The sequence below is a fragment of the Nestor notabilis genome, unplaced genomic scaffold (assembly GCF_000696875.1).
Source record: "Nestor notabilis isolate BGI_N333 unplaced genomic scaffold, ASM69687v1 scaffold12939, whole genome shotgun sequence".
Classification (NCBI taxonomy): domain Eukaryota; kingdom Metazoa; phylum Chordata; class Aves; order Psittaciformes; family Psittacidae; genus Nestor; species Nestor notabilis.
This window is the reverse complement of record NW_009945117.1, coordinates 1-27,541: the sequence shown is the minus strand read 5'-3', so window position 1 is coordinate 27,541 and position 27,541 is coordinate 1. Positions and strand designations below refer to the sequence as shown.

Below are 27,541 nucleotides of genomic sequence, written 5' to 3'. Positions count from 1 at the left end.
GAGTGCAAGTTAAACAACTGGAGCCTACATGACTGCTTGTTTAGGCAACAGAGCTACTCCCCATGTTCTGCTGAAGAAATGCCACACTAGATGGTACACAGCCTCAAGGGCATGGCTAGGGCAAAAGGTTTGAAAAAGAAGTCAGCCTAGCCCGGGCAGAAGCAGGCAAATGTGAGTCATGTACAAGTACATGAACACAAGAGGCAAAGACCCTCAATTGCCAGATGCGTTCTCCAGAACCACCTCGCTGCTGTAATGGGGCTTTTTCACTCAATTTTTTTCACAGCTGGGAGCTTTGAGGTCTCTGAGACAGTACCTTTGAAATACCCTTATGTTATTCCCAAAGTGGGAAAGTTCTCACTCATGAGGAGGATTTTCTTCCCACACATCACCCCTACAGTGGGTTCAACTCAGCTGCACGCAGAGCCTCAGTTCTCCTGCTGTGTCATTGCCCTACCGTGCAACCCAGATCTCTTGAGACAAGTTTCCCCTCCTCTTTTGGGCTCTATCTGGCAAGTCACTTTTCCACGACAATTACTTGCCCCATTATTACACAAAGCACTTGTAAAAGCACTTTCAGTTCCAAAACCAACTATTTCTATCACAGACAAGATGATGATTTAGTGTGTTTTGTTCTTTTTAGCAACCCCAAAACAATGATTAACCACTGACTCAGGTGTACCTCATTGTTTTTGCCCACAGAGGCTAAACTAGCAAGTCACCTGTGACTACCTCCCCTCCTACTGTAAAAAGGCTTTCATATTTTCTCCAGAACCACTTCCATACACCTTTTATCTTTAAAGAATGTTCTGTCTGAATAGCTGTTCGTAAGACACCCGGTTTTAGCATTATGTGCCTCGTGGTCAAGGCCTGCAGCACTGAAACGGTATTCCTCATCAGCACAGGATCCTGCTACACAATGAACTTAAAAAGGTTTTGGAGACCTTTTTTTTTTTTTTCTTTTTTTTGCTGTTTCTGTTTGGGTTTGGGGTTTTTTCTATATAAAGAGCTTTCCTCCATCTAGAGCTAAATTTCTCATGTGCATGGGCATGTGCAGATCTCTCTGATTCTCTATAAAAATTGCGTACAAGAAATTGCCCAATGGTCCAACTAAAAGTGCTGGAAATTAAGTGACTCATTGCAGCAGAGGAGCTGATAGCTCTTCACTAAAGAAGCCATGTGTCTCATGACAATTATTGAGAGGTCTTAGAAAATGAGATCTCTTCAAACTTTCTCCTTCCTCCCTAATTGCAGATGATGGTTCCCAGAAGAGCTGGTAAATGGATATATCTAGCAGACCAGATCTAACTACATCTGCACTGCACCTCAAGGCCTGGCTCACACAAACCAAACTCCCCAGCAGTCTGTACTACCAGTGTGCTGGTTTGGACATTCCCTGTGAGCTCACTGGTCCTCCAGAGGTAGGACTGGCTTAGGACAGGCATAAACTTGAACTCAAGCCCAGCCACCACACGCAGTACAGCTAGCTACAGCTGTGCACTACCTGCCACATTGTCTTCCTGGCACACAACTTAGGCTTAGCTGGACCTAGTTAAGACTAGTGACATCTGCTCCACACACAGCTGAGAGGTATTTTGAAAGACTCCACTCACCCAGGGGAGTGTCCACCAGGATTGCATTGTAGAGCTCCGCAGGCGTCTGAGCAATGTTCACAGCTTCCATCTGTTCGAAACTTCCCAGAGGATGGCACTTGGGCACTAGTTCGGAGATGGAACGCTGGTGCAGAGTCCCAGTGATCAGCAGAATGACATTGTCAATCATGTAGCTGTACCTGGAGGAATGCCAGGGGAAGCCTGTCACAATACAAATACTACAAAAACCAGCACTGGCACCAGACAGGCATGCATCTTCAGTCCCTGTAAGCACCTCCAGAATGATGCGTTCTTACCACAGAAAACTAGTAAGGGGTCTGCTTAGTGTCTCCTTATCATGACAGCCTAGGAAAAGGGCATTGAGCACAGTCCTAGGCTGTAACTTATGCTACAGCTGAACCACATCATCTGGGCATTTCCTACCTACCACTGAAGAGTTGGAAGGGACTTCTGGAGGTCTCTGGACTAATGCCCTGCTCCAAGCATTGCCAGCTCCAGCTGCTCAGGGCTTTGTCCAGCTGAACTCTGCATTATTTGCAAGGATTTGTAGATCTCACAATGTCCCTGGGGCTCTGCTTCAGTGTCTGACCACACTCACAATGAAAAGTGTTTTCCTAACAGCTCAAAGTTTCCCTCATGGCCATGTCTAATGTCTCTCATCCTGACCCCATACACATAACAAGAGGAGCCTGGCTCCAGCTTCCTCATACCCTCCCACAAGGAACAATTTTCCTTTCAGCATTCCCACTGCTCTCCTTGCATCACCATGTTCTACAGAGATACCAGCAAAGGGGAATCTGCAGACAGCCTGACTCAAGCATAGCTTCAGTGCCAACAGCACTGCTCCATCCTGCCAAGACTATGGAGAAAGGGTCACGCTTCTGCAGCCCCACTCCCTTCCCAAAACAACAGGGCTGGCAGCTTTGGCACAACATTCATTTGCACCCTCACAAAACTACACACAAGGTCTTTCACATCTCTACCATCAAAAGCTAAAAAGTTCTTTGCATTAGCCCATGTTATGATGTCCCTATTCAAGTTCTCCATTTATGTTATACAGGATTAGCAGATTCAGTCTTTGGCACTGCAGTAATAGGACACTCAACCTATACCACTCAGCACAATTTCCACCAACACAAGCTCTTTGTGGCCCTTCTCTCCAGTGTATCCCTGTTTCTCTTGCAAAGAGGCTGATTGCCTTCTCCAAGTAAAAGATCCAAGCAAGGGACTAAGGCATCATGGAAACACAAGATGAGAGAAGAAGCATCCCCAGAAATAACAGGAGTGGTGCTGTAGGCATCTTCACCACCCGCTGAACTGTAAGAAAACCAAGCTGAGAACATGAAGAACATCAAGCAAGATGAGTCTCTTTCCAGGCAGCAGCAGATGCCTTTGCAAATGTCCCTCAGCAGCCCAGCGAAGAGGCACAGATGCTGGAACAGCAGGATAACTGGGATTTTACACTCTCTTGCTCTCACTGCTAAAACTCTAACTCTATAAAGTGAGATGATGAAAGAGACCTGAAGAAGCTCCTTGGCAGGAGCTGCTCCAAACCAAATGAGATCAGGCCTGAACTAGAATGGCTGAAGGAGCTGTGCACAGAGCTGGAGCATTGTTGAGGTTCAGGCTTCCCACATGTACTTGAGCACCAAAGAAAGGGAATTTAAGGCCAGCACACTGGGACTGGGATGAGGGCAAAGTCAGCAAGGCTCTGCACGTTTGTCAGGCAGGCGTTGGGATGTTCCTGGTCTTTATATTCCTGAGCTAACAAAGAAGGGCATAGTGCAGGCCTGTTTCCTTTTGAACCACATCAAAGGCAGGTAAGCTGAGCCAGTTAGAGGCAGATTTGGGTAACTTTTACTAGATGGGCTCTCACCTCTCAAACATGCTCAAAGGGCACGTCCATGAACAAATCCACACCTTAGTTTCTCAAACAGGTGCTGCTGGTTTCTCCACACCGCAGGGCTGGTAATGTGCCTCCTGGCCCTACTGTTTTTGCAGAGAGCCTTTCTGTGTTCGCAGCCTACCTTTTCCAGGGGCGTTCAATCTAGAACCAGGACAACCAGTGCAAGCTTCATGTCCTAGGAAACCTCCTTTTGCCTTTTAATCGACAAGGTCATTATCCCTGCTTCTGTTTGTGCAGCCTCTCACCATGGAGATGATTGCAATCTCCAGGACAGCAAGAAGGGCCTGTTTATGAGAACTGAGGGTAAGCCCCTTGCAGTAAGCAGCTGGTTCCTGGTAAATACAAGCATCTGCACCTCAACAGAGATGCATCTCCATGAGGTGTACCAGACCAAGGACACAAACCATCCTTTCCCAGCTCCACCATTTGCCCTCAAACAGTTAAGTTTGTTTAGTGCAACAAAATGGCTTTCAGGAAAGACCATACATACGACTATTCTCACCAAAAGAAGGCTACAACATAGGACCAGACCATATCTGTTTCTTCAACTCAGCCTACAGTAAAGGAACAGGCAAGGAAATGTGGTCATTGCACAGTATGGTAGCACACCTCTTCCCTGTTCCCAGCTTGCTCCACCACAGATCTTGCTCTCCACAAGCTATTTACGAGTTGCAAGGAGCCTGGCCAAAGTCAACTACACAGGAGGAACTGAGGGAAAATGCCTGGAGCCCTTTCTGTTAGCACGTCTTCAGAGCAGCTTAGTTCCTGACTTCCTGGAGTCACACCGAGCTCATCCATGCCCTCCCAGTCCAGCTCAGCATGAAAGCCAGGGTTGCGGAGAGCAGCCCTGACCTCTTTGTGCATGAGAAGCTCTTGCATTCAGACTGATGGTCCCAGGAAAGACAACCCAGCTCTCTCCATTTCATAATTTGCTTGCTTCCTCATGCTTCAGGAAAGTCTGGGGAAATGCACACTCTACAGACCAAATGCCAAGGTCTCTATGCAGGCCTGGCACCAACTTTTACAATTTGTAAGAGTTCTTTACCTACTGAAGCTATTTAAATCTTGCTGTCAGAGCAGGATTCATCCCTGAAGGAGGAGGAGGAATTACCATGTGCAAGACAGAGGGGAAATTTCTCATTCAAGTTTCCACTGTGACAGCATTTCAAACTTTTACATAATGAGAGCTGCAGCAAAACAAAGGTCTCCTCCTGCCTGCCGAGGCCAGGCAGACACCAGCACCACTACTGAATCCTTACTGATAGCTTTATTCCCTTCGAGCAAACCTGGACCACACTTGTTCACATTCAGTTCCTGCTTTAACCCAGTAAAAACAGTCATGACTTAGTCATGACTATGAAGCAAGTTGTCTAGTGCCAGGGGAGCTGGAAAAGCCTCTTCTCATCTGTGGAAGGGACAACAGTTGCTTTCCTGTGCCAAGTCCCAACAAGAATTCATCTGCCTCCAGTAGCACAGCTGTACTAAGACCAGAGATCCTGGCCATGCTGGCATTTCCTCCCAGACCTGAAGGATTAGATTTATTACAGTGGCAGCAGTTTTCCTAGGAACATCCACCTACTTGTTTAATAGAGCAGCTTTTGTTATCATCCTCCTCATCTCCTGTTAGGTTCTGGCCAGCTTCAAAGGTTTCAGCTTTCATGATTAATGCATACTCAGACCCATTCAAAAGCATTTTAACCTTTACTAGCTATCAGTGCAGCTAGTAAGAGGGACACATCACAAAACAGGAGTTACAACACCATGAAGTCTTACTGCAGCCTGCTTAGCACGGGAAAGAGATTAGAACATAGGGTGGTCTGGTGGAGACTGGAGACCCGAGACACTTCTCTGGTGAAGACTGGAGACACCGACCAGCTCCTTGGTGAGGAAAAGCCTCTGCACTAGCTCCTGTGAACAGTCAGTAGGAGCTCAGAGAAGGAAACACTACATGGAGGCTCTATGTATGCTGCACCCAGTGACACAAGGTGACAGGGTTTTAATTAAGAGGTAAAACAGCACCTTACCTTAAGCTCCCAATCTTGCCTCCACAAAGACAAAAGCAAAACTCTCTTGGGCAAGAACGTGTTTTACACTCTTGCTCTGAGCTGCTATCTGCCCACACAAGGAGATGGACACAAAAAGAGTGTATGTTCAGCCAGTTTCATATTCACAATTACACCCTGTCTCACTCTTCCTGTCACCACTGCACTGAGGTGTGGTATATTCCAGAAATTCACATTCATAGAAATACAATGTTAAGTTGATACCAGGAAGTGTCCTCAGAATCTCACGAGAGTGCAGAATTTCTTATTAAAGAACAGAAAAGTGTCAGCAAGCATAGAAATACCATCCACAGCAGGAGAGAGATGATGGTTTAGAGCTTCCTGAAGTCTGAGACAACAAGAGTAAATACCACAGAACCATCGACTGGTTTGTGTTGGAAGGGACCTTAAAGCTCATCCAGTTCCTACCCCCTGCCATGGGCAGGGACCCCTTCCACTATAGCAGGTTGCTCCAAGCCCCATCCAAGCTGGCCTTGAACACTGCCAGGGATGGGGCAGCCATAGCTTCTCTAGGCAACAGGGAAAAACTTCTTCCCAAGATCTCACCTCAACCTCCTCTCTGTCAGGTTAAAGCCATTCCCCTTTGTCCTGTCCCTACAGGCCCTTGTCCAAAGCCCCTCTCCAGGTTTCTTGTAGCCCCTTTCGTCACTGGGAGCTGCTCTAAGGTCTCCTGGAGCCTTCTCTTCTCCAGGCTGAACAAGCCCAGCTCTCACACTGGGTGAACACTTGCATAACAAGAACAAAGCCAGGCTAAGATACGCCCAGAAAAGCCAAAAAGTGTGTGTGTGGTAGGGGAAATGTTCCTTCCATGAGCAGTAGGTCAGAGAGATCATTCTCACTGCTAGTTTTGGGAGGCAGGGTCTCAGATAGGCACAGCAGAAACCTCCCAGAGAGAGCAGTGGAGAGACAAGCTCCAGAAACTAACTTGTCATGTGTGAATGAAAGAGTATCAAGGAGTAGAGCACACATGCAAAAGCTATGTGCAGGTTCTTTGACAAAGTATGTGTTCCTCCTCCTGCTGGAGTTACTTAAGCACAAACGAGACATGCAAGAAAAATTGCAATGGCCCACTGAATATTGGGGAAGACTTTATAGCAGGGAGCACACGAAATTCATGAAAGCTCATCACAACTTGGCCGGAAGGCACTCGGGCATAGCCCTGCAAGGCAGTGACCCCAAGACAGTTAGGTCTTCTCCCTCCCCCACTTACTAATCTAATCATCAAGAGTCATTGTCCTGTGGCAGATAGGTTGGGTTTTTTATTGCTTTCTGCTCCAGGATACTAAAGAAACCATAAACAATAATGCAAGTGGTCACAAAGCATGACTAATGATGGAACATTGCACGACCTGCGTTTCATAGGGATACTCTGAAAGCCTTGCCAAACCGTAGCTTAACAGCTGTTGGGCAAGGGGTCATGAGGACAGCCCTAGTGTCAACAGTGGGCTGAGGCACAAGTGCACAAGCTAGGCTGCAGCTTAGGGTTTTTGCGGGAATGGGTTACAGTATTGTATTGTATTGCTCAGGCATCTTTAATGCTTTCCAAAACCAGCATTAGACTAATGCAAACTAATGCTTGCAAGGCCAAAGTCATAGAATCCTAGCCTATTTCAGGTTGGAAAAGACTTTAAAATCGTCAAGTCTCAACCTCCTGCCATGGGCAGGGACACCTTCCACTAGAGCAGGTTGCTCCAAGCCCCATCGAAGCTGGCCTTGAACACTGTCAGGGATGGGGCAGCCACAGCTTCTCTGGGCAACCCGTGCCAGGGCCTCAGCACCCTCAAAAGTAAATAATTTCTTCTTCGTATCTAACCTAAATCTCCCGTGTTTAAGTTTAAACCCATCACCCCCTGCCTTTTTGCTACAGTCACTGATGTAGAGTCTCTCTCTGGCATCCTTTGTTACTGCACTGGGCAGTTACTCAGATGACTGTAGAAGCATGTATTTATTTTGGGATAAAAAAAGTAAATCTTCAGTGGGATCACAGCAGTGCTTGAAGTCAGCATGAATTCTAGGGACAGCTTTAAATGACAATTAAGTTGTTTTGACCACAGTCACTTCAGCATCTAGTGCTTCCCTCTTACAGCTCATCCAATTCATGTATTCAGGGGCTGGTGGGGGAAGCAGCCTACTGGAATAGTTTTGGGCTGGTTGTACTGTTGCTTTCTTGGGTTTGTGCGTAAGTACACAGACCCCTCTCTATATCCCACTGGGCTGAGGACTTGAGCAATGGTGCTGGTACACAGAGCCACTTGTCACACCTCTCGAGCCTGAAGCACAAGCAGTCATGAGGGAAAGCAATATACAGACTTCAAAGCACAGAAAAGCAGCATCTGACACTGACACTAGTGCCAGTAGCTGAGATGCTTGTGCCTGCAGTGTCCTTCTAAGATCATCAGTAAATAACTGTATAGCTGTCCTGAACTGGAAAGGAAAGGGATGTTGCACATCAGGAAGAGCTCAGTGCCTCACTAAGGCTTGTTTGAGGAACAGACAGCAGATGAACCAAATCAAATCCTTACATCATTTTTTCAGCTCAGACTAGAATGTGTCAGACTAGCAGCTTCTGGCCAGTAGGAGTTCTGCATGTGATGCTCAAAATGTGCTCATCTCTTCCTATCTTTGCTCACTGTCTTTCCTAAAGTCACACCAATAAAAACCACACCTAAGTGGTAGGTTTGTGAACCTGCCAAAGAGAAAGCCGAGAATTTCATGGTTGCCACCACAAACCAAGGGCACTCAGCCAGTAAGTGGGTGCCCTGCTAAACTTAGATCATTGAGACCATTTCACAACAAAGAGTTACAACATCACAGTACTAGGGAGGCTGGGGCAACCTTTCAAATCTAGGCACCCAGGAATGTTCTCAGCATTAATCTATATGTAGCTGTATCTCCACATGGTTTTTACCATCTTCTAGTGAGTCTAGGTGTCTTGGGATATTAATCTCTGATTTCCAGTGACATCTTCTGGTAACTTAAAAGCAGTCATACAGTGTTAGCTGCATTAAATGCTCATGAGAGAAAAAGCTAGATGAAGTATTTTTAACTTTGAGGCTTTATGAATATGACGTTGTGTTCCAGCTGTTCAAACCCCTGGAAATACCAGGGAATGTTTTGAACACCTCGAAGCCTTGTGCAAGAATCTCTGGCTGCCTGAACTTGATGCCTCAAAGCTTAAAAACACTAGGCTGATATGCAAGGCTGAGTCCTGGCACTCCGTGCTGTGCTGTGCAGATCCCAGCACTAATTACATTTTAAATATTGACCAGAAACATGTAATCATGCTGCTTTCACCCAGACCAAAACACAACACATTTCAAGGATATAAAATTAGAGGTAAGAATGCACTGCTTAATCTCACTTTATCCCCAAAACTGCCTCTTGTAGCCAAGAAAGCTGAAGGAGTTTGATGGCCTGAAAGCCTTTACTTGCTTCTCAGTGACCATGTGGCCTGGACCCAACTAACATGCCAAACATTACTGTGCATACAGACCTGCTGCCAGCAGAAGACAAATCATCATCCCACTTGACATGCAGTAAACCATATGGGCTAGATTTAGATCGGCCTCCAAATATTATGGTACTTCCACAAAGTTCTGTGCAAGTATTGGCTAGACTGCAAATGTGCACACAGAATAGATCTGGGAGAAGGGACCAGAACCCAAGATACCCCAAAGAAGCCTTCAGAAGCAGTACCCTTGGCTTCCAGGTGTTTTCTGAGCTGAAGCTGCCACTCTAGAGCATTGAGTGAAGCAAATTGATGGAAAGGCAAGAGGAAAATGAAGGCTGCTAAGATCCAGCACCAGAACACCTTGAAAATGGTTTCAATCAAGGACTGAAGATGTTACATGGGAAGAGAAGTGCTCAGTGAATGTTCATCCAACTGAAGGCACTGCACACAGGTGGTCTTCTGGAAAAGTCACAACCACATATAAACTGGTTAGAGGAGCACTGATAACCTCCCTCCCTGTTTTATGCCTCTATGAGACAGGCTGTACAAGGAAAGACTGCAAGAACGAACATGACAGAAGAGCAAGGGCTGCTCCTGTGAGCTGCAGAATCACCAGAGACATCCAGCTTTAAACAAAGCCCAAGAAGATAGCTAAGTCCACACACTGCTTCTGGATGAAACAGCATCAGCTTGGGCAGGGATGTTGTCCAAAGTTCTCATCTAATCACCCACAGCTTGCATGCCAGAGCCCCTTCTTGGGGCTGCAGAGTTCCATTCAAGATTTCTCTTTGTGAAATACTGGCTTGCATCTGGAGGTCATCAACTGCTTTTTCTGTATCTTTACTGCCACTGATAACATTTTGCTAGCTTTTCCAATCATTACTGTGGCTTGCTGTGTTTGCGAGGCACTGTGCTAACTCCTTCCAAGCAAAGAACAGTGCTGGTCTGTAGAAGGAGGGTTATGCTGTTCCAGTTCAAATCCACTGGCCAAAGTGTTTTCCAGGCATTAGAGGCTTGGGAAAAAAAAGCATTCCCTCAACATAACACAGTGAAATCCACCTTTCAAAGCCTCCATTTCCGATGAAGGCACCCACAGTCACACCATTTTGAAGGACGACTCCATGCCCCCCGCTCAGGCACACAACCCTGTCCATGCTCACTGACAGTAGTTCTGGGAAACAGGTAGGAGATCTGTGCCCTCTGGGTATGTGGGTATGCAGGATAACAGCTGCAGTTCCAATGCTACCATCCAGAGGACACAAGTCTGTGATTGTTTCCAGACCATTAGTTACATGCCCTCTTATTATGAATATTGCATAATCCTCCAAGAACTTGGTTTATCAGTTCAACTTTGCACTCCCTGCAAACAGGGAAGCTGTTTGTCAGAAACCTGTGCTTCTCTGCCAAAATAGTCTCTGCCAGAAAAAGCTAATAAACCTTCTATTGAAGGATCCTCAGCCACTACAGTCATTTTTGCTTCCCAATCCCATCGCCACCAAGGAGTCAACAACTAATTGAAAATAGTATAGTACAGTTTTAACCACAGCAGATTAGGAAAGATCCTTCAGATCATGGCATTTGCCCAAATAAACCACAAGTGTCTAATGTAAAGCATTAGGAGCTTTTTCTTCTGCTAGAGAGGCCTTCAGAAGGATGCAGTCATGTTTTGTAACCTCTGCAGTTACGCCAGGATGCACACTCCAGTACATATAGAATAGACAGGCAACTTCCTACTTCAGAGGATTATAGTTCTTCAGCTCAAGTAGCAACCGAAAACAATTTGGCTCCAGAAAAACCACTGCTGCAAGATTAAGTTCGAACTAAAAGTCATGCAGCAGAAACTAGATCTATCCAGTGCATGGGAGAGGCAGAGCAGCACTGGGTCAGAGAAAAGGTAATAAAGGGAAATGTCAGCTACAAAAAGGCATGCGAAAAGGGAAGGGTACATGCAACCTCATCAAAAACATGCCTTGTGACCACAAAAACATACTGAAAGCCAAGTTCCCAGGTGCATCCTCAGGGCAACAAAGAACCCAGTTCCCAGCCCTAGCAGACTGGCGAGGTAAAGACAAAACACAGTCTTGTCCTCTGACAAGAGGCTTGATCATGGATCTGGGAAATGTGTTTAGACCCAGCTCACCCCCAGACCTCACTCTTATAGCAGGCTCGGTCTCCACACAGTTACCAGCAGCCTCCCCACCTGAGCACAAGATCAAACCCTTCTCTGCCCATCAGCTTGCTGCAAGGGCTCAAGGGGCCCAAGAGCTGCCAGAGCCCTGCATGCCAGGCTGCTGTGAAACCACTTCCAAGGGCAGGGAAGAGACTGTGCCGAAGCAAGGGCAAACCAAACCAAAACAAAACCCAAAACAATCAAACCTTTATTACATGTTTTCCCCCCCGAAAAATACTAAAGTTGACAACCTGATCAGGCTACAGCAGGCAAGAGTCAGAAGCAACACCATGATAAAGAATCCTATCTAAACCATGTACAGGAACACTGGACGGAAGGAGAGACAGTATGCATGTATAGCATGGTGTCAGACTAACACAAACAAATCTTTTACAGAAAGGCAGGGCAGCACAGCACCAAGAAGAACCTAAAACCCACTTCCATCCCACAAGTCAATACGTGCTTGTTGAATTCAGGAAGTGGGTTTTGCTGTTTCAAGTACACTTAATACCTGTTTGTTGCTGCCCTACAGAACATCACTGCATTCCCTCAGCCAAACAGTCAATTGTTTGTGTTGGAGTGAGATGTTAACAGTCAACTTGTGTCTATCAGTCAGAACCTACTGTGGTCTGTTGAAAGATATGGGAAAGCACCAGCAAGGAGCTGCATGGCAAGACACAAAGCTAGCAGGTGTTTTATAGACTGTGGCAGGCTCAACAAGTTAAGCTTTTCCTTGCCACAACATGTAGTAGCAGAAGGCCACCAGCTACAGCCACCACTTAAAAAAACCAAAATGGAGATCATCCAACTTCCTCTATATTTTGGTACTAACAATGCAACACTTCCCACAGAATAGTTCCCAGAGAGGATCAGAGCCAGGAAAGAATCAGTGTGGTGCCAGGAGAAGAGCACAACAGGACAAAAATCAGTGGCAGCAAGTGACGGGTTGCTGCCTAGATGCATTCTTGGGTCAGTTTTGTTCGTGTGCTTTTAAACAGCATCCTTTCCCCTAAACTCAGGAGTTTAAGTTAACTCCTGCCCACCTCCAAAGGTTACCTAGGGGGTGGGGTGCCCCTGGAGACAGGCAGTGACAAGGCTGGAGTGCCACCTTCCGGCAAGTCACAGGCAGAGCTGCTTCACCTCCCTGCAGCTGGGCAGGAACAGCAACGAGGAACAGCATCCGCCTGCTGCTCCAGAGCCCCCACACCAGCCCCGCTGCTGCTTCTCCTTCCCGTGGCCCCACGTGCGTTCATGGGCCACAGAGAAGAAGCAAGAGAAATGACACGCGAGAGTATGAACAGCTTTTGGCAGGTTGGTCCTGGAGGGGACATGGACATAGCTGCTCCTGAAATCAGACACTTCCCCAGATCCCTCAGCAATGTGCCCTTGGTCAACAGCTGAGCAGCCTCCAAAGCCCAGCGCAACACTCACCTGCTGATCAACTCAAAACCACTCTAGAGGTCCAGCAGGACAAAGACTGTTTTTTAAATGCTCCATCCATCTCCCAGCGCCAGCCACCTACATTCTGGCTGCTCTCAGTGGGATGGTACCCAAGCATCTAACAGGCCTACAAAGGCATCCTGCAGTAGTAAGTTTCAGAGCTGAACTGGACATGCTACAGAACATTTCCTTCAATTTTAAGCCAGTCACACCTCCTACAAGGCCACTCAGTTTTCAAAATCTGTTTACAGCCAATGCCTCTCTCTCAAGACAGTCCCAGTGCACTCAAGCTTTCCTCCTGCAGAAGCCAGCCATGCTCAAACTTTCCATATCTTTCTACCATTTTCTATTTCAATTTAGCCTGTGCAGTTTAGAACATAGACACATTCAGTTGAGTACAATTTCTTCTTCTGACCACCTGGTGAGTCACTTGCCCTGAGCTGCCTACCAGGAGCAGTCTTTACCATTTCCTGCTCAAGTTTCATTAGCTACCCTAAAAGAAAGGAGTGGGAAATAGTCATGTTCAAAAGGCAAAGACAAATCACCCCATTATGCCTATTCTGTGTTCACAGCCAGAGCAGAAGATCAAATGGCATAGGCTTGTTTCAGTGTCACCCAGGTAGGCAGATGACACAGTACCTCTCTGTGCACAGGCACAACACCCCCAGCACTGCCAGCATCCTTGGGCTGAACATGTCTGTGATGCTGCTAGCACACAAGCCTGGGCTAGGTGAAGTACTGGCACAAGTACACGCTGCCAGGCTCCCAGCTGAGCTGTTCTCTTATCACTCAAGCTATTTGGGATGTGCATAGGAAGCTTCACATTTCCCATGACAGGGATCTGCAGACAGGATCTCTGAAACTTCTGCCCCCTGCCCTGAACCAAGAGCTGCTACAACCTATGGGACAGTTTCAGGGAACAAAACACAGTCTGAAAGGCAGCCCAAGAAGTCATACCTAGTCTACCCTCTTTTCTACTAGCCCTGTCCTTAAATATTAGTATTATCAACAGAATATAGTAAAAACTGCCGGGCAAAGGCAGCACTCTCTCCAAGCTCCTGTGTCTCAGTGCCGTTCTTCTATTTTAACTTGTCTGTAAGTGTCATTAGAAGTTATTAGAGCTCATAACATGCTGACAGTTACTCCCACCTTGGACCAGCTGAAGCTGCTAACACCTTCTCTATTTCAGTAATACTACACTGGTGTGATGAGTGCAGACTCAGGGGAGAATGCTTTATCAATGGTGCAGCAGAACCACAACAAAACACAACTGAGCACTTGGACTCCTTGCACAAAAGGCTCTGCAAGAGTGGAGATGTTTCATGTAGGAAAGCAGTTTTACTCCTGCTTCACCTTTTGCCTTCCTCCAGGCAGCACTGCAGACAGTGGTATTAAAGCAAATCTTGTTGGTAAAAAGCAAGAGATGAGAGTGGAGGCAACTCAAAGAAGAAACATCCTGTGCTGAATGGGACTCAAGAAGAGATTATGCAGTAGGCAAGAGATAGAGATACCTGCAAAGAATTGTGATTTACTGTAGAGAACTCATCAAAATCAGAGGCACAAAAACAGAACACAATGAAAGTTAAATCAAGCTGAGGGTAAAACACCGGTTTTACAATTAAGTCATTCCAACAGCTGGAATGATAGCCATCAGGCTATTGGATCACAGGAGATGTTCAAGGTCTTCTACACAGCTCAAGCTGGATATAGACACTGGATAAAGGTCAACAGGACTAGTGTAACAAGAAACTGGACTTCCACAGCCATTCAGAGCCTTCCTACCAAGTCATGCAGCATGTAATCAGACTAGGCATGGTCCGAGGCCCTTCAGTTCATCTTTTACAGACACCAGTTTTCAAAGTGAGACTGTTTGGGAACAGCGAAGTTTTAAGGTCTGCAAGATACTCATCTATCCTGCCCAAACTATTGCCTTTAAACAGATATGGCAGAAGCTAGAAGAGACCACTAGTGATTACTATGACAATTCCATAGAAGCATCCACAGAAACATAGAAACATTCCATAGAAACATTTCTATACATGTGTGAAGTAGCAAAGGAAAAGCATGCATGGAGGACAAGCTACCTAATACCGCCAGGCTCAAACAGTCTTTACAGTAAATTCAAGATGGGCAAAGAGGTGTTTTGAAAGTTCAGCTTGAAACTTCAGTTTGAGAGATTAGAAGAGGTTGTTCCAATCAACTTAAGATGAGTTAGGAACCACTTCATCCATTGTAAGCGCTGCTGCAAAATGAGGGCTTAGTCATGTCCTGCTGACGACTTGCCATATCTTACTCCGTATTTGGAGCCAAATATGAAAACTCAATGAGTTTTAGAGACAAGCATATAAGAAAAAGCTATTTCTTAGAAAATAGGAAAGGCTTAGAAGACAGGCAGCTTTAGCAGAGTGACAAAGAAAATAACACCTAAGAGCCACTGGGTTAGAAAATGAGACAGTGATACTGTCCAGACATAGAAAGGACAGAACAGGAAGGAATGTGGCAGACAGACAGATCTTTAATCAATATTTGCATGTGTAGGAGACACTCCAGATAGGCCAAAACTTAAAATCTTTGAACTGACCATAAAGGCCTGCTACATCAGCCTTCATCCTTCAAAAATCTCTAGGTGGCTAGCAAGATAGCTCACACAACTGTCAGAAATGCAAAATTAAATACCATGTGCAGTGTCTGTGATGAGCCCAAGCTCACTGGATCAAATAAATGAGTGCTGATGTATGAAACTAGCCTACTCAAGAACAGAGTACTATTTTCTCCTCAGAAATCCAAGTTAAATACATATTCTACTGAACCTGAAATTCACTTTTGCCCATAAGATATCTCCTCACTGCTCAGAGGAGGCCACTGGCTAGGCAGTTTGCTGGGCAAAATAGATCTTACAGGAGTGTAGTCTAAAGAAAGGAAAAAAGGCAATTTTACTTCCATGTTTCAGTTGCAAACTAGAACAACTGGTATCTCATTGAGACTAGCAATTTCACTTTATTACCAATTAAAACAAAAGCAACACACAGAAGCAGAGGGCTCTGCAAAACTGCTAGGAGAAGACACTTGTGAGGAAACTGTGCTATTTCAAGCTTTTCACATCAGCTGAACCTGCTGTGGAAGTGCACACACCCTATGTCTTTTCATGCACCAAGAAAGATATGGTGAGGCTGCTGCAGCCCTTCTTTCCCTGTTGCATGTTCTAGGCCCTCTCTTTCCTTACTGGAAATCCGCTATTTGGTGGATTCCATGGAGTTGGCCGAGAAAAAAATAAATTAATGATTAACCCCAAAACAGCAAGGTGGTTCAATTTTTGGCCTGGTCAACTCCATAAACCAGTTTGTGACAGGATCAGAGGAAGGCCTCCAGCCCCCAGAGTGAAATATCAGAATCACAGCAGCCTCGACAAAGGCTGATGGACCTCAGTGGGTCAGAACGAGCAGGCAACTGCTGTTGTACACATGCACTGCAGCAGGATCACATTTAAAAACAAAAACACTGAACACAAGGGAAAAAGGTAAATGACAGCTCCAATAGAGATTAAACCAATATTGCAGTGAAGGCAGCTGAGCAGCTGTGCCAGTGAGGCACGCACACCAGAGAAGCAAAAGCCTTTAATACCATAGTGATACTGTGTTGCTGCTTTGAGACCTCCAGATACAACCAGTTTTGTTCAAGAAGCTGCAGAACACATAGGAGCTACAGGGTTTAGAGTGGAAAGCTAGTCTGAGAGCCCTCAAGTGTGGAAGAACACCAGTGTTTCAAATGCTGTTCATGAACAGTCAGTACTCACGTGATGAAGTCCAGAAAACTTGCTAGAGGCTCATAGGCATGGTTCCTCATGTGACGGAACTCCACCACCATCTTCTCTTTCAGCTTGTCGTCTATGACAGAGACAGTGAGTGGGGAGGCTTCGTTGGCAAGGAAGTTCCCATAGTCTGTGCTCTGGAGGTGCAGTTTCAAGTCTGAAAAAGAAAGAATAATTACACTCTACAGGGTTTGTGGTGGGTTTGGGCTGGTTTTTCTTTTGAGCGCACCCAAGAAAGCTGTTGCTCAGCCCTTCTCTAGGCATTCTCTTCTCTGAAATATCTCCTAGAAAAAACACACGGAAAAAAACACCTAGAAAAAGCACATGTTAAATCATATGTTTTTATCTGTGCTCAGTTCTATCACGGCCAATTCAAATATAGAAGGAGATCAGTGTTTCACCATACCAGCTTTGTCCCATCTCAAAGAGGAAACTGTGCCACTGTGTAACTGAGCATGCAGCCGCCCACTGTGCTTGATCAAGATGGGAGGTTCTAGGAAATACTTCCTAGAAAATAATTTAAAACAACAACAACTTAAGCACTTTCTCTAGCCCAAAGAGCTCTGGTTGCAGGCTTCTCTGAAGCAATCACAACCAAGAACCTATCTGTATCCACAAGCAAGTTCCCTCAGATATTAGTGATGTGGTGGCATTGGAAAAGCTTTCAAAGCCAAAAACAGCAACCTTGAAAATTATGACACAGGCAGACCTATTGGAGCAAGTCCAGAGGAGGGCCATGGAAGATGCTGTGAGGGCTGAAGCACCTTTGCTCTGGAGACAGGCTGAGAGAGCTCGGCTTGTTCAGCCTGGCGAAAAGAAGGTTCCCAGCCAATTCCCCCTAGTTTCTATATTGGGCATGACGTGCTTTGGTATGGATTATCCCTTTGGATAGTTCAGGTTAACTCTGCTCCCTCTGGCTTCTTGTGCCCCTCCTCACTGGCAAAGCATGAAAGACTGAAAAGTCCTTGATTTAGAATAAGCACTACTTCGCAACAACTAGAACACTGGTGTGTTATTCTCATCCTAAATCCAAAACACAGCACTGCACCAGCTACCAGAAGAAAATTAACTCTATCCCAGCCAAACAAGGAACATGCTTAGAAGCCTTCCCCTCCAACAGTTTGGAGTAGAGTGAACCTTTGTTTCCTCCCTTACCCTTGCTGCAGGTCAGGTGCCCAACCAAGCTGCAGTTCTCGCCAACAAGCAACCACAACATGCTGAGCTCTGTCAAGATAAAAGCCCTATTTGAGCCAAAACCATTTAAGTGTCTCCGTGGAAAAACTGAATCCAGAACCGAGGAACGTCATACAATCCTACAAAGCTCTGCTAGTTGCACTGGTACATAATGTTCATCTTCCTTCAACTTCACCTCGGAGGGCCAGTTAGACAAGCACCCTCCAAGGGATTCAAGACCTTTATGGGGAAAGGAGAGTAGCTGGAAGAGTTTAGTCAAACCAGATGTGAACACACAGTCCAGAGAAAACAAGAAGAAAAAAAAATAGAAAAAACACCAAACAACCAAAACCAAAAACTGTCTTTCCCTGGTTTCTCTGAAACAGCAGCACTGAGGCTGCCTTCTCCCTCTACTGAATCATTGAGTCCTCAGCATTATAGCACAAGCAACCACAGTACCGAGGTCAAAGCAAGGACTCAGACTAGCTTGAGAAGTTTGATCTTCTGACATTACACCCAGCTACAGAGCTGGAGAGCATCCTCCACACTGGGCTCCAAACTGAGCTTGGACTGCACAGTGAGATACTGTCCTCAGCCCAAGGAGTCAAACAGCTTTCAAGCTGACTTTAACTCTTCTGGTTATTTCCAAGGGGGTCTAGTAAAGATGTTGTTGGCCCAGCACTTTTTAGTCATGAAGACATTACCACTGCTAAGCCTCATAGGAAACACCATGGTTACAGAGAGAGGAAAAGGCCAGAGACTTAGAAACATGACAGAAACCAAGCATTATTTCCATGGTTTACAGGAGAGTTTGGTGGTACTCTGAGTAAGGAAGCCTGGATGCAGTAAAGAGTTACTTGCCCAACACCACACATCACAGCTGAAGCAAAGCAGAAACTTAAAAGTAGATCTCTGCTCCCCAGACTATGCTGCAACTAAACAGCTGTGTTTTGTTCTACAAAAATCTTGCCAACTTATGCTCACACTTCTGAGGTGGGAAAACATTGTCTGGATAACTCAGACAATGGAGTTTTAAACATGAACCTTGCCACAAAATCAAACACTCAATGAGTTTCAATCCCTCTTCTGAAAGCTCTTGGATGATAAGCTTTGGAGTCGAAGCGGAAATTAAGCTCCACTGTCAGATTGGGGCTTGTTTGCTTTTAGAGGAGGCTGGAGAAAGCATGGAACAACATTCAGCAGTTGCTCAATGAATATGAGAGAAAGGATCATGGTAAGAGTATTGCACCCATAAAATCAGATTGCAAGGGAAGGCCCAGGGGACTGTAGCTACATTCACATACCTCCTTGCAGTTCTCTGCCATTACTGAGAGCTCAAATGAAAACTAAGCCTGCCCAGAAAGGCATGTGATGCCATTTTTCAGCTATACAGGACCTTGGAGAGGAAGCAGCTATTGCATATCCTACCACCTCCTACTTTAGAGGGAAGCTTCCAAAGTTTACAGCCATTTCCTCAACTCCAATTCTACAAGCCCAAAACATCTGTTCCTTTTGGTGTCATCACAACCTACATCTCTGCTCTTCCTTTTGAGGCTGCAAGTGACACAAAAGGTAGAGTTTGCCATACCATCCACTTCCAGGAAGTCAGAGCTGCACCTCATGGAGACCAGTCACACAAGCTGCACGCTGTGCCTTGCAGCTTGCATCTTCTCCCTCAAGAGCTCTGAGCAAGCTCCCAGAGCATTTTGTCCTGCTTGATGAGAGGGTTGCCCCGCCAGCTCCACAGCACAAGAGTCAGCACAACATTATGTTGCAACTGGAATAAGGGCCATGTTTATATAACACTTGGAAGGCAAGCCACAAACTAAAGTCTTCTGAATCTATTAGTATCCAAGCAGACAGAACAGATCAGATTTTCCAAAAATTTGACCGGATTTATAAACCCTGACTCAAGGCATCCCATGGTGTACCAGTGACTTAACTGAGCCTGTCCTCCTCAAGCCCATTACTGAGCCCCAGCCAAGAGGGTTTGGGAGGTTTTAATAGGTCTATTCACATGTCAGGCTTCACAGTTAAGAACAAACTAATCCCACAGTTTCACAAATCCCCTGCCAGAAGAGCTGTCGCAGTAGCACAGTGACTAATAAGTAGACCCACTGCTGAGCAGGCCCCAAGCTCTCCAGAAGCTCAAGTTCCTATTTCCTAACACAAGTTTAGACTGAGCTGGAGCTTGCCTCTGACAGCAACTGGAACATCTCAGCCCAGGCAGCTGCCAGGGATCCCACACGATGCATGTTGACAAGATGCTGGGTGCAAGGCTTTTGCCTGCTGAGGAGGAGAAAGACCTACACCAAAAGCCCAGGCACTGCTGATGGGCTCCTCCAGATGCTGAGTAGCAGCAGCACAGAGCCTCAATGCAGCAACTGCTTCCGAGAGGTATGTTTGCCTGTTTCGGCATTTTTCCAAGTGGTTCACACACTTAAGAAACAGACTGGAGGCAGCATTTGGCATGAGAGTGTCTGAATTACCACAACACTTTTGTTCTCTCTCCTCCCTCGCAAAAGCTAGTAAATTATGGCCAGGTCACAGTTCCCAGAAAGCTGCCTTATGCAAGAACACAACAGCTTGTCAGAACAACAGCCTATTTCTGCTGAGTATTCAAGTAGGCAAGTACTCGAAATTACCATGACATGTACTTACAGCCATCTCCTTTCAACTATCTGACCAGGCCCTCTGGTTTTGACGCAGTGGGCTGTATGTGAGGCACAAGCATAACTGAAGCTTAATTCAACCACACCTTGACGTTTCAGATGACATTTTCATGAGAGACTTCAGATCTGCAGTAATACTATTATTCTCTCCTGCAGGTCTGCTGTGTCATAACAAGGAATCAAGCCATTATTCAGTCTTTCAGACATCTGTCAGTCAAAGCCTATCCTCTAAGTCCTACTCACAGTGACCCAAGGCCCCAGCAGCTCAAACTTCCACCTTTCCTTCCTCATCATCCTCCCCTAACTGCATTGCAGAGCTCTGAATCAAGTTAAGGGCTTGAGCACTTCCAGGCAAGGACCAATTTGCCTTCTTGCACACAGGCATGGAATCAGCTTGGAAGGTACAAAAGCTTAACTGATGTTTTCACGCAATTATCTGCTGTGACCCTGACATCTCACTCCAAAGCACCTGGGGCCATAGCTGCATATATTAAAACTGCAATCTTGTTTGCCATTTCCCAGGCTGGAGGCAGTGAAGCATCTGAGGGACCACAAAGCAGTCTGCAGTTCAGCTCCACTGCCCACATCTCCCTTCAGAAGACTGCAGCCATTATTATTTGGCTTATTGCTTTCCATTAGATCTATTTAAAGCCACCTCAGACACTCCTGAAGCTCATTCTCTGAAATCTCACCCAAGCAGCACCCAGAGACCCTTCATTCCTCAGAGAATTTAAGACCTTTTCTGTGGTTGCACACCACAGTAGAGACGTATCAGTTTTCCTCTGTTGTCAGGCAGCAATTCCTCTAGGCCACAGCTAAACACGGAGAAGCATCATCTTTGCCCCTTTCCACCCACCAGCATCTTGCCTCTCATTCTTCACTTCTCTGAGAAATCCACAGCACCAAACAGCAGCCCATATTTCTAGTCCAGCCCTTCCTGGGGTTGAACTTGCCCCCATCAGAGCTTCCAACCCACACAGCCAGGTTTTCTTTCCTCAGGAGCCCCTCAACCAGGTAGCCCTCTCCTGGTGCTTCCAAAAGGTGAGGAACCCCTCCTAACCTACCTGCATCTCCAGGAAACTTCACCCCTATGTACGCTTTTTTTCTTCCCTCTAAAAACAGACTGCACAAAGTCACAGCTGTAACCTCTGAGGTTCAGTACACCAACAGGACATCAGCCCAGCACCTAGTGCAGTGGTTTAAAGGAGAGGCAGCAAATCATCCAGAAGCTCAGGGGAACAGGACAGCAATCAGTCTCACACTGCAGGAGCTGACAGCAGAAAAACAAGATGAAAGCACTGACAGGCTGCCAGGAAACCCAGACACCACCATCTTCTAAGGAGGGGCAGGACCCAAACAAGGACTGAAGCTGCACTAGTACTGAGAAGCTGATTTCAGCTGCTGCATGCAAGTTTAGCTAGGAGAAGCCATGAAGTGTGTCTCTGCCCAGTAAAGGAGGCCAGAACAAACAGCAAAGAGCCTCTGATGAACACTGTAGGAAGCCAGAGACCACAGTGTTTGTTTGCCACCATGATTTAGCAGGCCATGGAAGTGCCATCTTTCTCCCAACAAAGAATGTTTTTCTTGAGCTTGTTTTAGCAGGACAGCTGATTAACTAGCCACAGCCAGCAGTTACACTGGAGGATGCAGGACAAAGCATTGAGATTAGAAGGACAGGCCTTTCAGCTACTGCTCTATCCCTGCACAAGCAGCCAGCATTCACAGAACAGGAACAGTTTAAACCCTCCTCAGGTGTCACCATCCCCATATGCTCAGCCTCATCCAGCAGATGAAAGCTCATGGGGACAGCAACAATCTTCCTGCACAGTCCCAGCAGGCAAGGGTCATCTTTTAACAAATGGCTCTTCGATGTCCAGAGACAGAGAACATTGTTATTGTGCTTTCGAAAGGTACCTACCACATTACAGCTTGGCTTCTACACCCACTGAGTTCAGGATTCAGACTGAACCATTTGCAGAGTTCAAGATGGATCTAAGCATGGCCACACTTCAGGACTATCAAGTGGCCACTCCTTGATTGCTTGTACAGCAGAGGAGCTGCATGGGAAAGGATCTACCCTGTCCTCCCGACACCCAGGAGATCACCATGAGCTCCTCCACAGATCAAAGCGTCAAAAGCAGGCTTGGAGGCAGTCTGTAGCGCTGGTAATAATGCGACTTCTCTGCAAAAGAGAGGACACACTGCCCATGTGGTTAGCCAAAGGAGAGGCCCAGCTCCAACCTTTTTTGGGCCTGAACTCCAGGACCACAGCAATAAAATGGAAGAAAGAAGGGTAACGCAGCCTCTCCTGCTCTTCTCTCAACAAATGGAGATGTGGTGAACACTCAGTACGTAACACCATAAAGCAAAGGCAGCCTCCAGGAGAGAAAAAAGATTGTTAGGACTATGAAAACAAAAGCACATACTGCAATCAGCAAAAGCCTGGTGCACAGAGGAAACGCTCCAAGCATCCATTTCTTGCCTGCAAGAGGCCACAGCTCTGCTCAGGCAGGCCTTTGTTCTGGTGTGTCTACTGTTCTGTGGTTAGACAAGAAGACAGACACATTCTACCCCACAGTGGCTCAACCACATGCTCAGTATGCTTCCAGTTATTTCATCACCTCTCCTTTACCCGGAGAAAGAGGAAGAGGAGAGAGTGGGGGAGAAGCAGATGTCATTACATTGAACTGGCATTTAGGACAGCAAACCTTTAGCTATGCACTCCTCAGCAGAATGAAAGCAGCACTCCCCTTCTGGGCAGGGAGGGCTACACACAGCAACCCTGGAAATGCTCTTCAAGACTCAAAACCAACCAACTCATCCAGTCTTGGTTTATTCTACACCATCCAGCCCTGTATCAAGAGCATAGCGCTCACTATGTATTTCTGCAGATGCATGCGACAGGAAACAGGGCTCTGATGCGAGGACACTGTTCAGGCAGACCACCATGCCCTCCAGCTGGTGTGAAGCCAGGCAGTCCAGTGGCTCAAGCTCTCCAGTTTCACTGCTGATTCACAAGTGTCCTAGAAATGGAGGACCAAATCGAGGACATGAGAGGACCACAGTTTTGGAAATCCTTTCTACCTATAAGAATCACATGCACTTTCTTCTCCTAGCCAGACGTTGCCTACCAAATACATATTTGGGGCTCAGATGGTTGCTGTGCTCTTCACAGATGTGACACAACACCACTACCTTGCAGTTACGAGAACTGAAAACCCAAGAGCTTTCACAGGAAAAAGTGCAGGCTGAGACGCACAGATACAATAGAGCCTTGCAGGGGCACGAGACTAGTTCTACACACACCTTAAGCTGAAGACAGGACAGAGTCGTTGCCACCACTGTTTCCATAAGGTGCACAAGACCCCAGCTGGACCAACTGCACCAATAGAAGCACTAGCACCCACGGAGAGGTCATGGTGGAGGAAATACACGGCCTGTGGAAAGCCTTTCCCAACAAAAGCTTACACTAACAACCTTCAGCCAAGTACCTTCCACTGCTCAGCTGGCCATTTCACAACCTCATTACCCAAGTAGAAGGTGATATGTCCTGCTGCTGGATTTCACTGTATCAATCATGTCTGTAACACTGGGAGGTCAAAAATAAATGTTTCCTATGCTAACACTGTGGAAAGAAGAAGAATGTTAGAGATAGAAAGCTCATGAACGCTGACTTGAAGGAAAAGAAATTCCTGTTTCTAAAGAAGATGCTTCTGTGCACTTCTCAGGCTCCACATACTTTTTGGAGTATGAAGCATTGCAGACCAACAGTAAAGCCTGCCAATAACCTACATTCCAGTCCCAGACTGAACTCTGCTGCTTAAAAGCAGCACTGCTGCCCAACTGCATCAACAGTTTTTTATCCTCCAGAGATGACACCAGACCTCTAACGGGCCACCGCAGCTTTTAGAAGCTGGAGACAGCTCACCATCCTTTTGACAGCAGAAACGTGGGTGACTCATAAGTTTGGTTATCCAAGGCAGATTCCACTCAAGCACAGATCCATGCTCACAGCATCGAGGCAAAGGAAGGCAGCTCCAAGTCCTTCACTGACACCTTGTGTCAGAAGCAGGAATTGGCTGCAGCCGAGGGCCACCAGGTTCCAAGCAATATCCAGCACAGGTGTGTGACACACAAGGACCTCTGGCAGAGAAACAATCACGACTTTTGGAGATGAAAGAAGGGATTAAATATATTATTGGTGAGGGTTTCAAGAGAAAGCTTAAGCCAAGACAGCTCTTACACCCTTCCCTCAATCCTGGTCATGTTTTCCTGCTCCTTCTTACAGCCTGCCTGATCACAGAGTGCCTGTTTGGCTCTATTTCCAACTCATCGATAAGCTAGAGCTTGAACTGGGTTTCTTTGTGATCAGATAAGCAGAGGATCACACAGAAAAGCATGATCTCCTTCCAGCAGCATTAAGCTGTCAGCCCAAGTCCTGAAGCAGAGACGTCGATTCCTTTGTGCTTCCAGAACGATACAAGCACACTAGAGGAAGCAGCATTTCAGACCTGGAAGCAATACATTCTCCAAGCAGCAGCAACGAGACAGATCCCAGATTCCCAGGGCCAGCCCACAGGCAGCCTTGGTTCTTCAGGATGAAGGAGGAGATAATTTGCTCCAGGACTGAACTAACTGCAGAGCCAGACTCAGGCAAAAAGAGCAGTGAAGACAAAACAGAATGGCAGAAAAAGTATTTTATGACAGAGTAATTATTTTGGCTGGTAATCAGCTAGCTACTACCTGAATTTAATGCAGACAAGCATCTGGGAGAGAAAATGTTAAAAGTCTGCAAAGCATAGAAAACAGGTACTAAAATAGGAAAACAGGAATTAAAGGGACAGAGGAAAGAAAATGGTCTGACCACAGACATAATAAGTGATCAAGAACAATGTTCCTTTGAAGAAAAAAACCTCTATAAAAGCACCAATTTAGAGTGTCTTGTAGAGCGATTTTGGCACTTTCTGTGTCTCCAGAGACACAGAAAGGCAAGTGAAGGAGGAATGAGACTGGCAGTGAACTTAGAACAGCCTTCAGGCTCTAAATGAAGGGTGACGAAGAGCATAGCAGCAGCCACCACCAGGGAGCTGTCAGGACAGGACAGTAACAATACCAAGACAAATACATTAGCGGGGATGGCACAAGTTACTCCTGGGAAGATTCTGACTGGACACAAGAGGAAAATTTTTCCCAATGAGAACAACCAGCCATTGGAATAACCTCTGCAGGGAAGTTTGGACTCCCCAACACTAGACACTTCAGACTGGGCTGAACACATCATGCTTTGCCTAGAAAGGTTGGACCAGATGATTCTTGAGGTCCCTTCCAACCTGGGATCCTGTGATTGATATGGGAACTCTGAAATGATCACTCCAAATGGAGAAAACACCACTCTAAGGAAGAGCTAAGTTTACACAACCTCATTCAGAAGGCAAGGAAAGGAGGGGAGAAAAAATAAGAAAAAGAAGCTGTAAGTACAGAAAGACATCAAAGAGGAAGTTACCCCCAGGAAAGGTGACAAAGCGATAGTTTAGGGCATGCAGAGACTTGTGACTAGGAGGAGAGAAGGAATACCTCCCACCACTCTCTTCCAGGCCCTGGGCTCCATAGCAAGAATGACAGAGACTGCTGCAAGCAAAGAGCTGCAAAAAAAATGTATTTGAAAAGGGGCTTCTATCCTAAGTAAATCCACCCTGGGTATGTTTTAAGGTAGAGACTGAGGCACTTCACAGCATTCTGTTCACATTCTGTTGTTTAACAGTTGAGTGAGTAGCTCCAGGTCTTGCATCCAGGGTTCGTCTCGCCAAGGACCCTCTAGATAGTTAATATTAATTTCAACTACTCAGCAATGACCATCAAGATCAGGCTGATGCTTCACCAGTATTTTCAGAAGAAAGAATGATCCAATAGGACTAATTTATAGTCCCACTTACCAAAATAACCAACATCTATAGATACATGTTTATGGCCTGTTTCATGAGAGACCTGGTTTCGATCTTCATGATTTGTGATCCAGGTTCTGAACACCCATGAGTGAAAACTGTTAAGCAGGTCACTGATACAGAGAAATAGATCAGCACTGGCTAATTAAGATAAACTAACCACAGGTGAAGAGCATCACTGACCAAAACCTTCACAGATCTCTAGGTTTGTACACACCAATCTAGAATAAAAGATGATGGTTGGAAATCAGGATTAGCCTTGAAAGAGAACTCAAGATTACACGTGAAGGGTAATTCACCAGTGAATTTACAAAGGTCTGCACAAGATTTCTTCCACTAGCAACCCTTCAGCAACAGCACATACTTTCCTAGGTGACCCAATCTCATCAAAAACTGATCACAGGTATCAAGGATTAAGTTAGATTACTCCATTAATCTTGCTTTTGGCTTTAAAAAGCCTTCCTGCTCTAGCTTCCATTTAGGAGGGGAAAGCCCAAAACAAGACTCCTCAGCAAAGCCTGACAAACTAACCAGGTTCCCAACAACGACAGGAAACACACCTATTCAGCCACCTCAAGAAAGCACTGGGAGCTTGAGCTTCCTTAAACTGCCAGCTTTAATCAGATGCTATAATCACAAACCCGGGAAATTGAGTCATCTGAGCTCGGAGGGAGCAGCCACGGTGGGGGAACAACTCTAATGTGAGGTTTCTCAGCCCATGGAAGTGGAGGGTTGGAACTAGACGATCCAAACCAAACCATTCTATGATTCTATGACATCAAGTGCCTGCTCAGCCAAGCAGTGAAGAGGGAAAAACGCCTCACAAACGCCTGCAGGGACTCTTTTCCGAGCTGCCACACAATCCTTCGCCTCCTCACTGCCCCACCATCCCTCCACCCGAGCTTCCTCCTCACCCCGCCAGCCATTCCCTTCAGTATGAAGGCGGGGGGTGACCCCACACACCTCAAACACCTCCTCCCCCCCAACTCACCCTCCAGGCTCTCGCACTGCACCAAGTTCACGTAGTCACCCTGCCGGAGCACCCCCGCCTTAAAACCGCGGACCAAGCCTTCTAGGTAGCCGTTATCTACGTTAAAATACAGCTCCGGGAAAGACGACATGGCGGCGGGAGATGAGGCGGGAGGGCTATAGCGGCAGGGTTATGGCGGCGGCTCACATGACGGACGTACTGACGTACAGGCGAGCGTGCGGGCGTGCGTGCGGACGGTCTCTTGCGTCCTTCCTTTGAGGCAGTGCGGGGGGCGTTGCGCGTGTGTTGATGGCGGCGGTAGGAGTGGTGGCG

At 46.4% G+C, this 27,541-nt stretch overlaps 1 protein-coding gene across 1 annotated transcript in view; it reads right to left on the bottom strand.

The window, feature by feature from the left end:
• The window catches only part of ATP6V0D1 (ATPase, H+ transporting, lysosomal 38kDa, V0 subunit d1), a 35,309-nt gene extending 7,950 nt beyond the window's left edge, over nucleotides 1-27,359 (bottom strand). The window contains exons 1-3 of the mRNA XM_010022734.1: nucleotides 27,230-27,359; nucleotides 16,437-16,608; nucleotides 1,614-1,792 (exon numbers count right to left, since the gene is read on the bottom strand). Of these exons, the coding sequence (XP_010021036.1) occupies nucleotides 1,614-1,792; nucleotides 16,437-16,608; nucleotides 27,230-27,359 (481 nt within the window). The remainder of the gene's footprint in view (nucleotides 1-1,613; nucleotides 1,793-16,436; nucleotides 16,609-27,229) is intronic.
• Nucleotides 27,360-27,541: the final 182 nt, after the last annotated feature.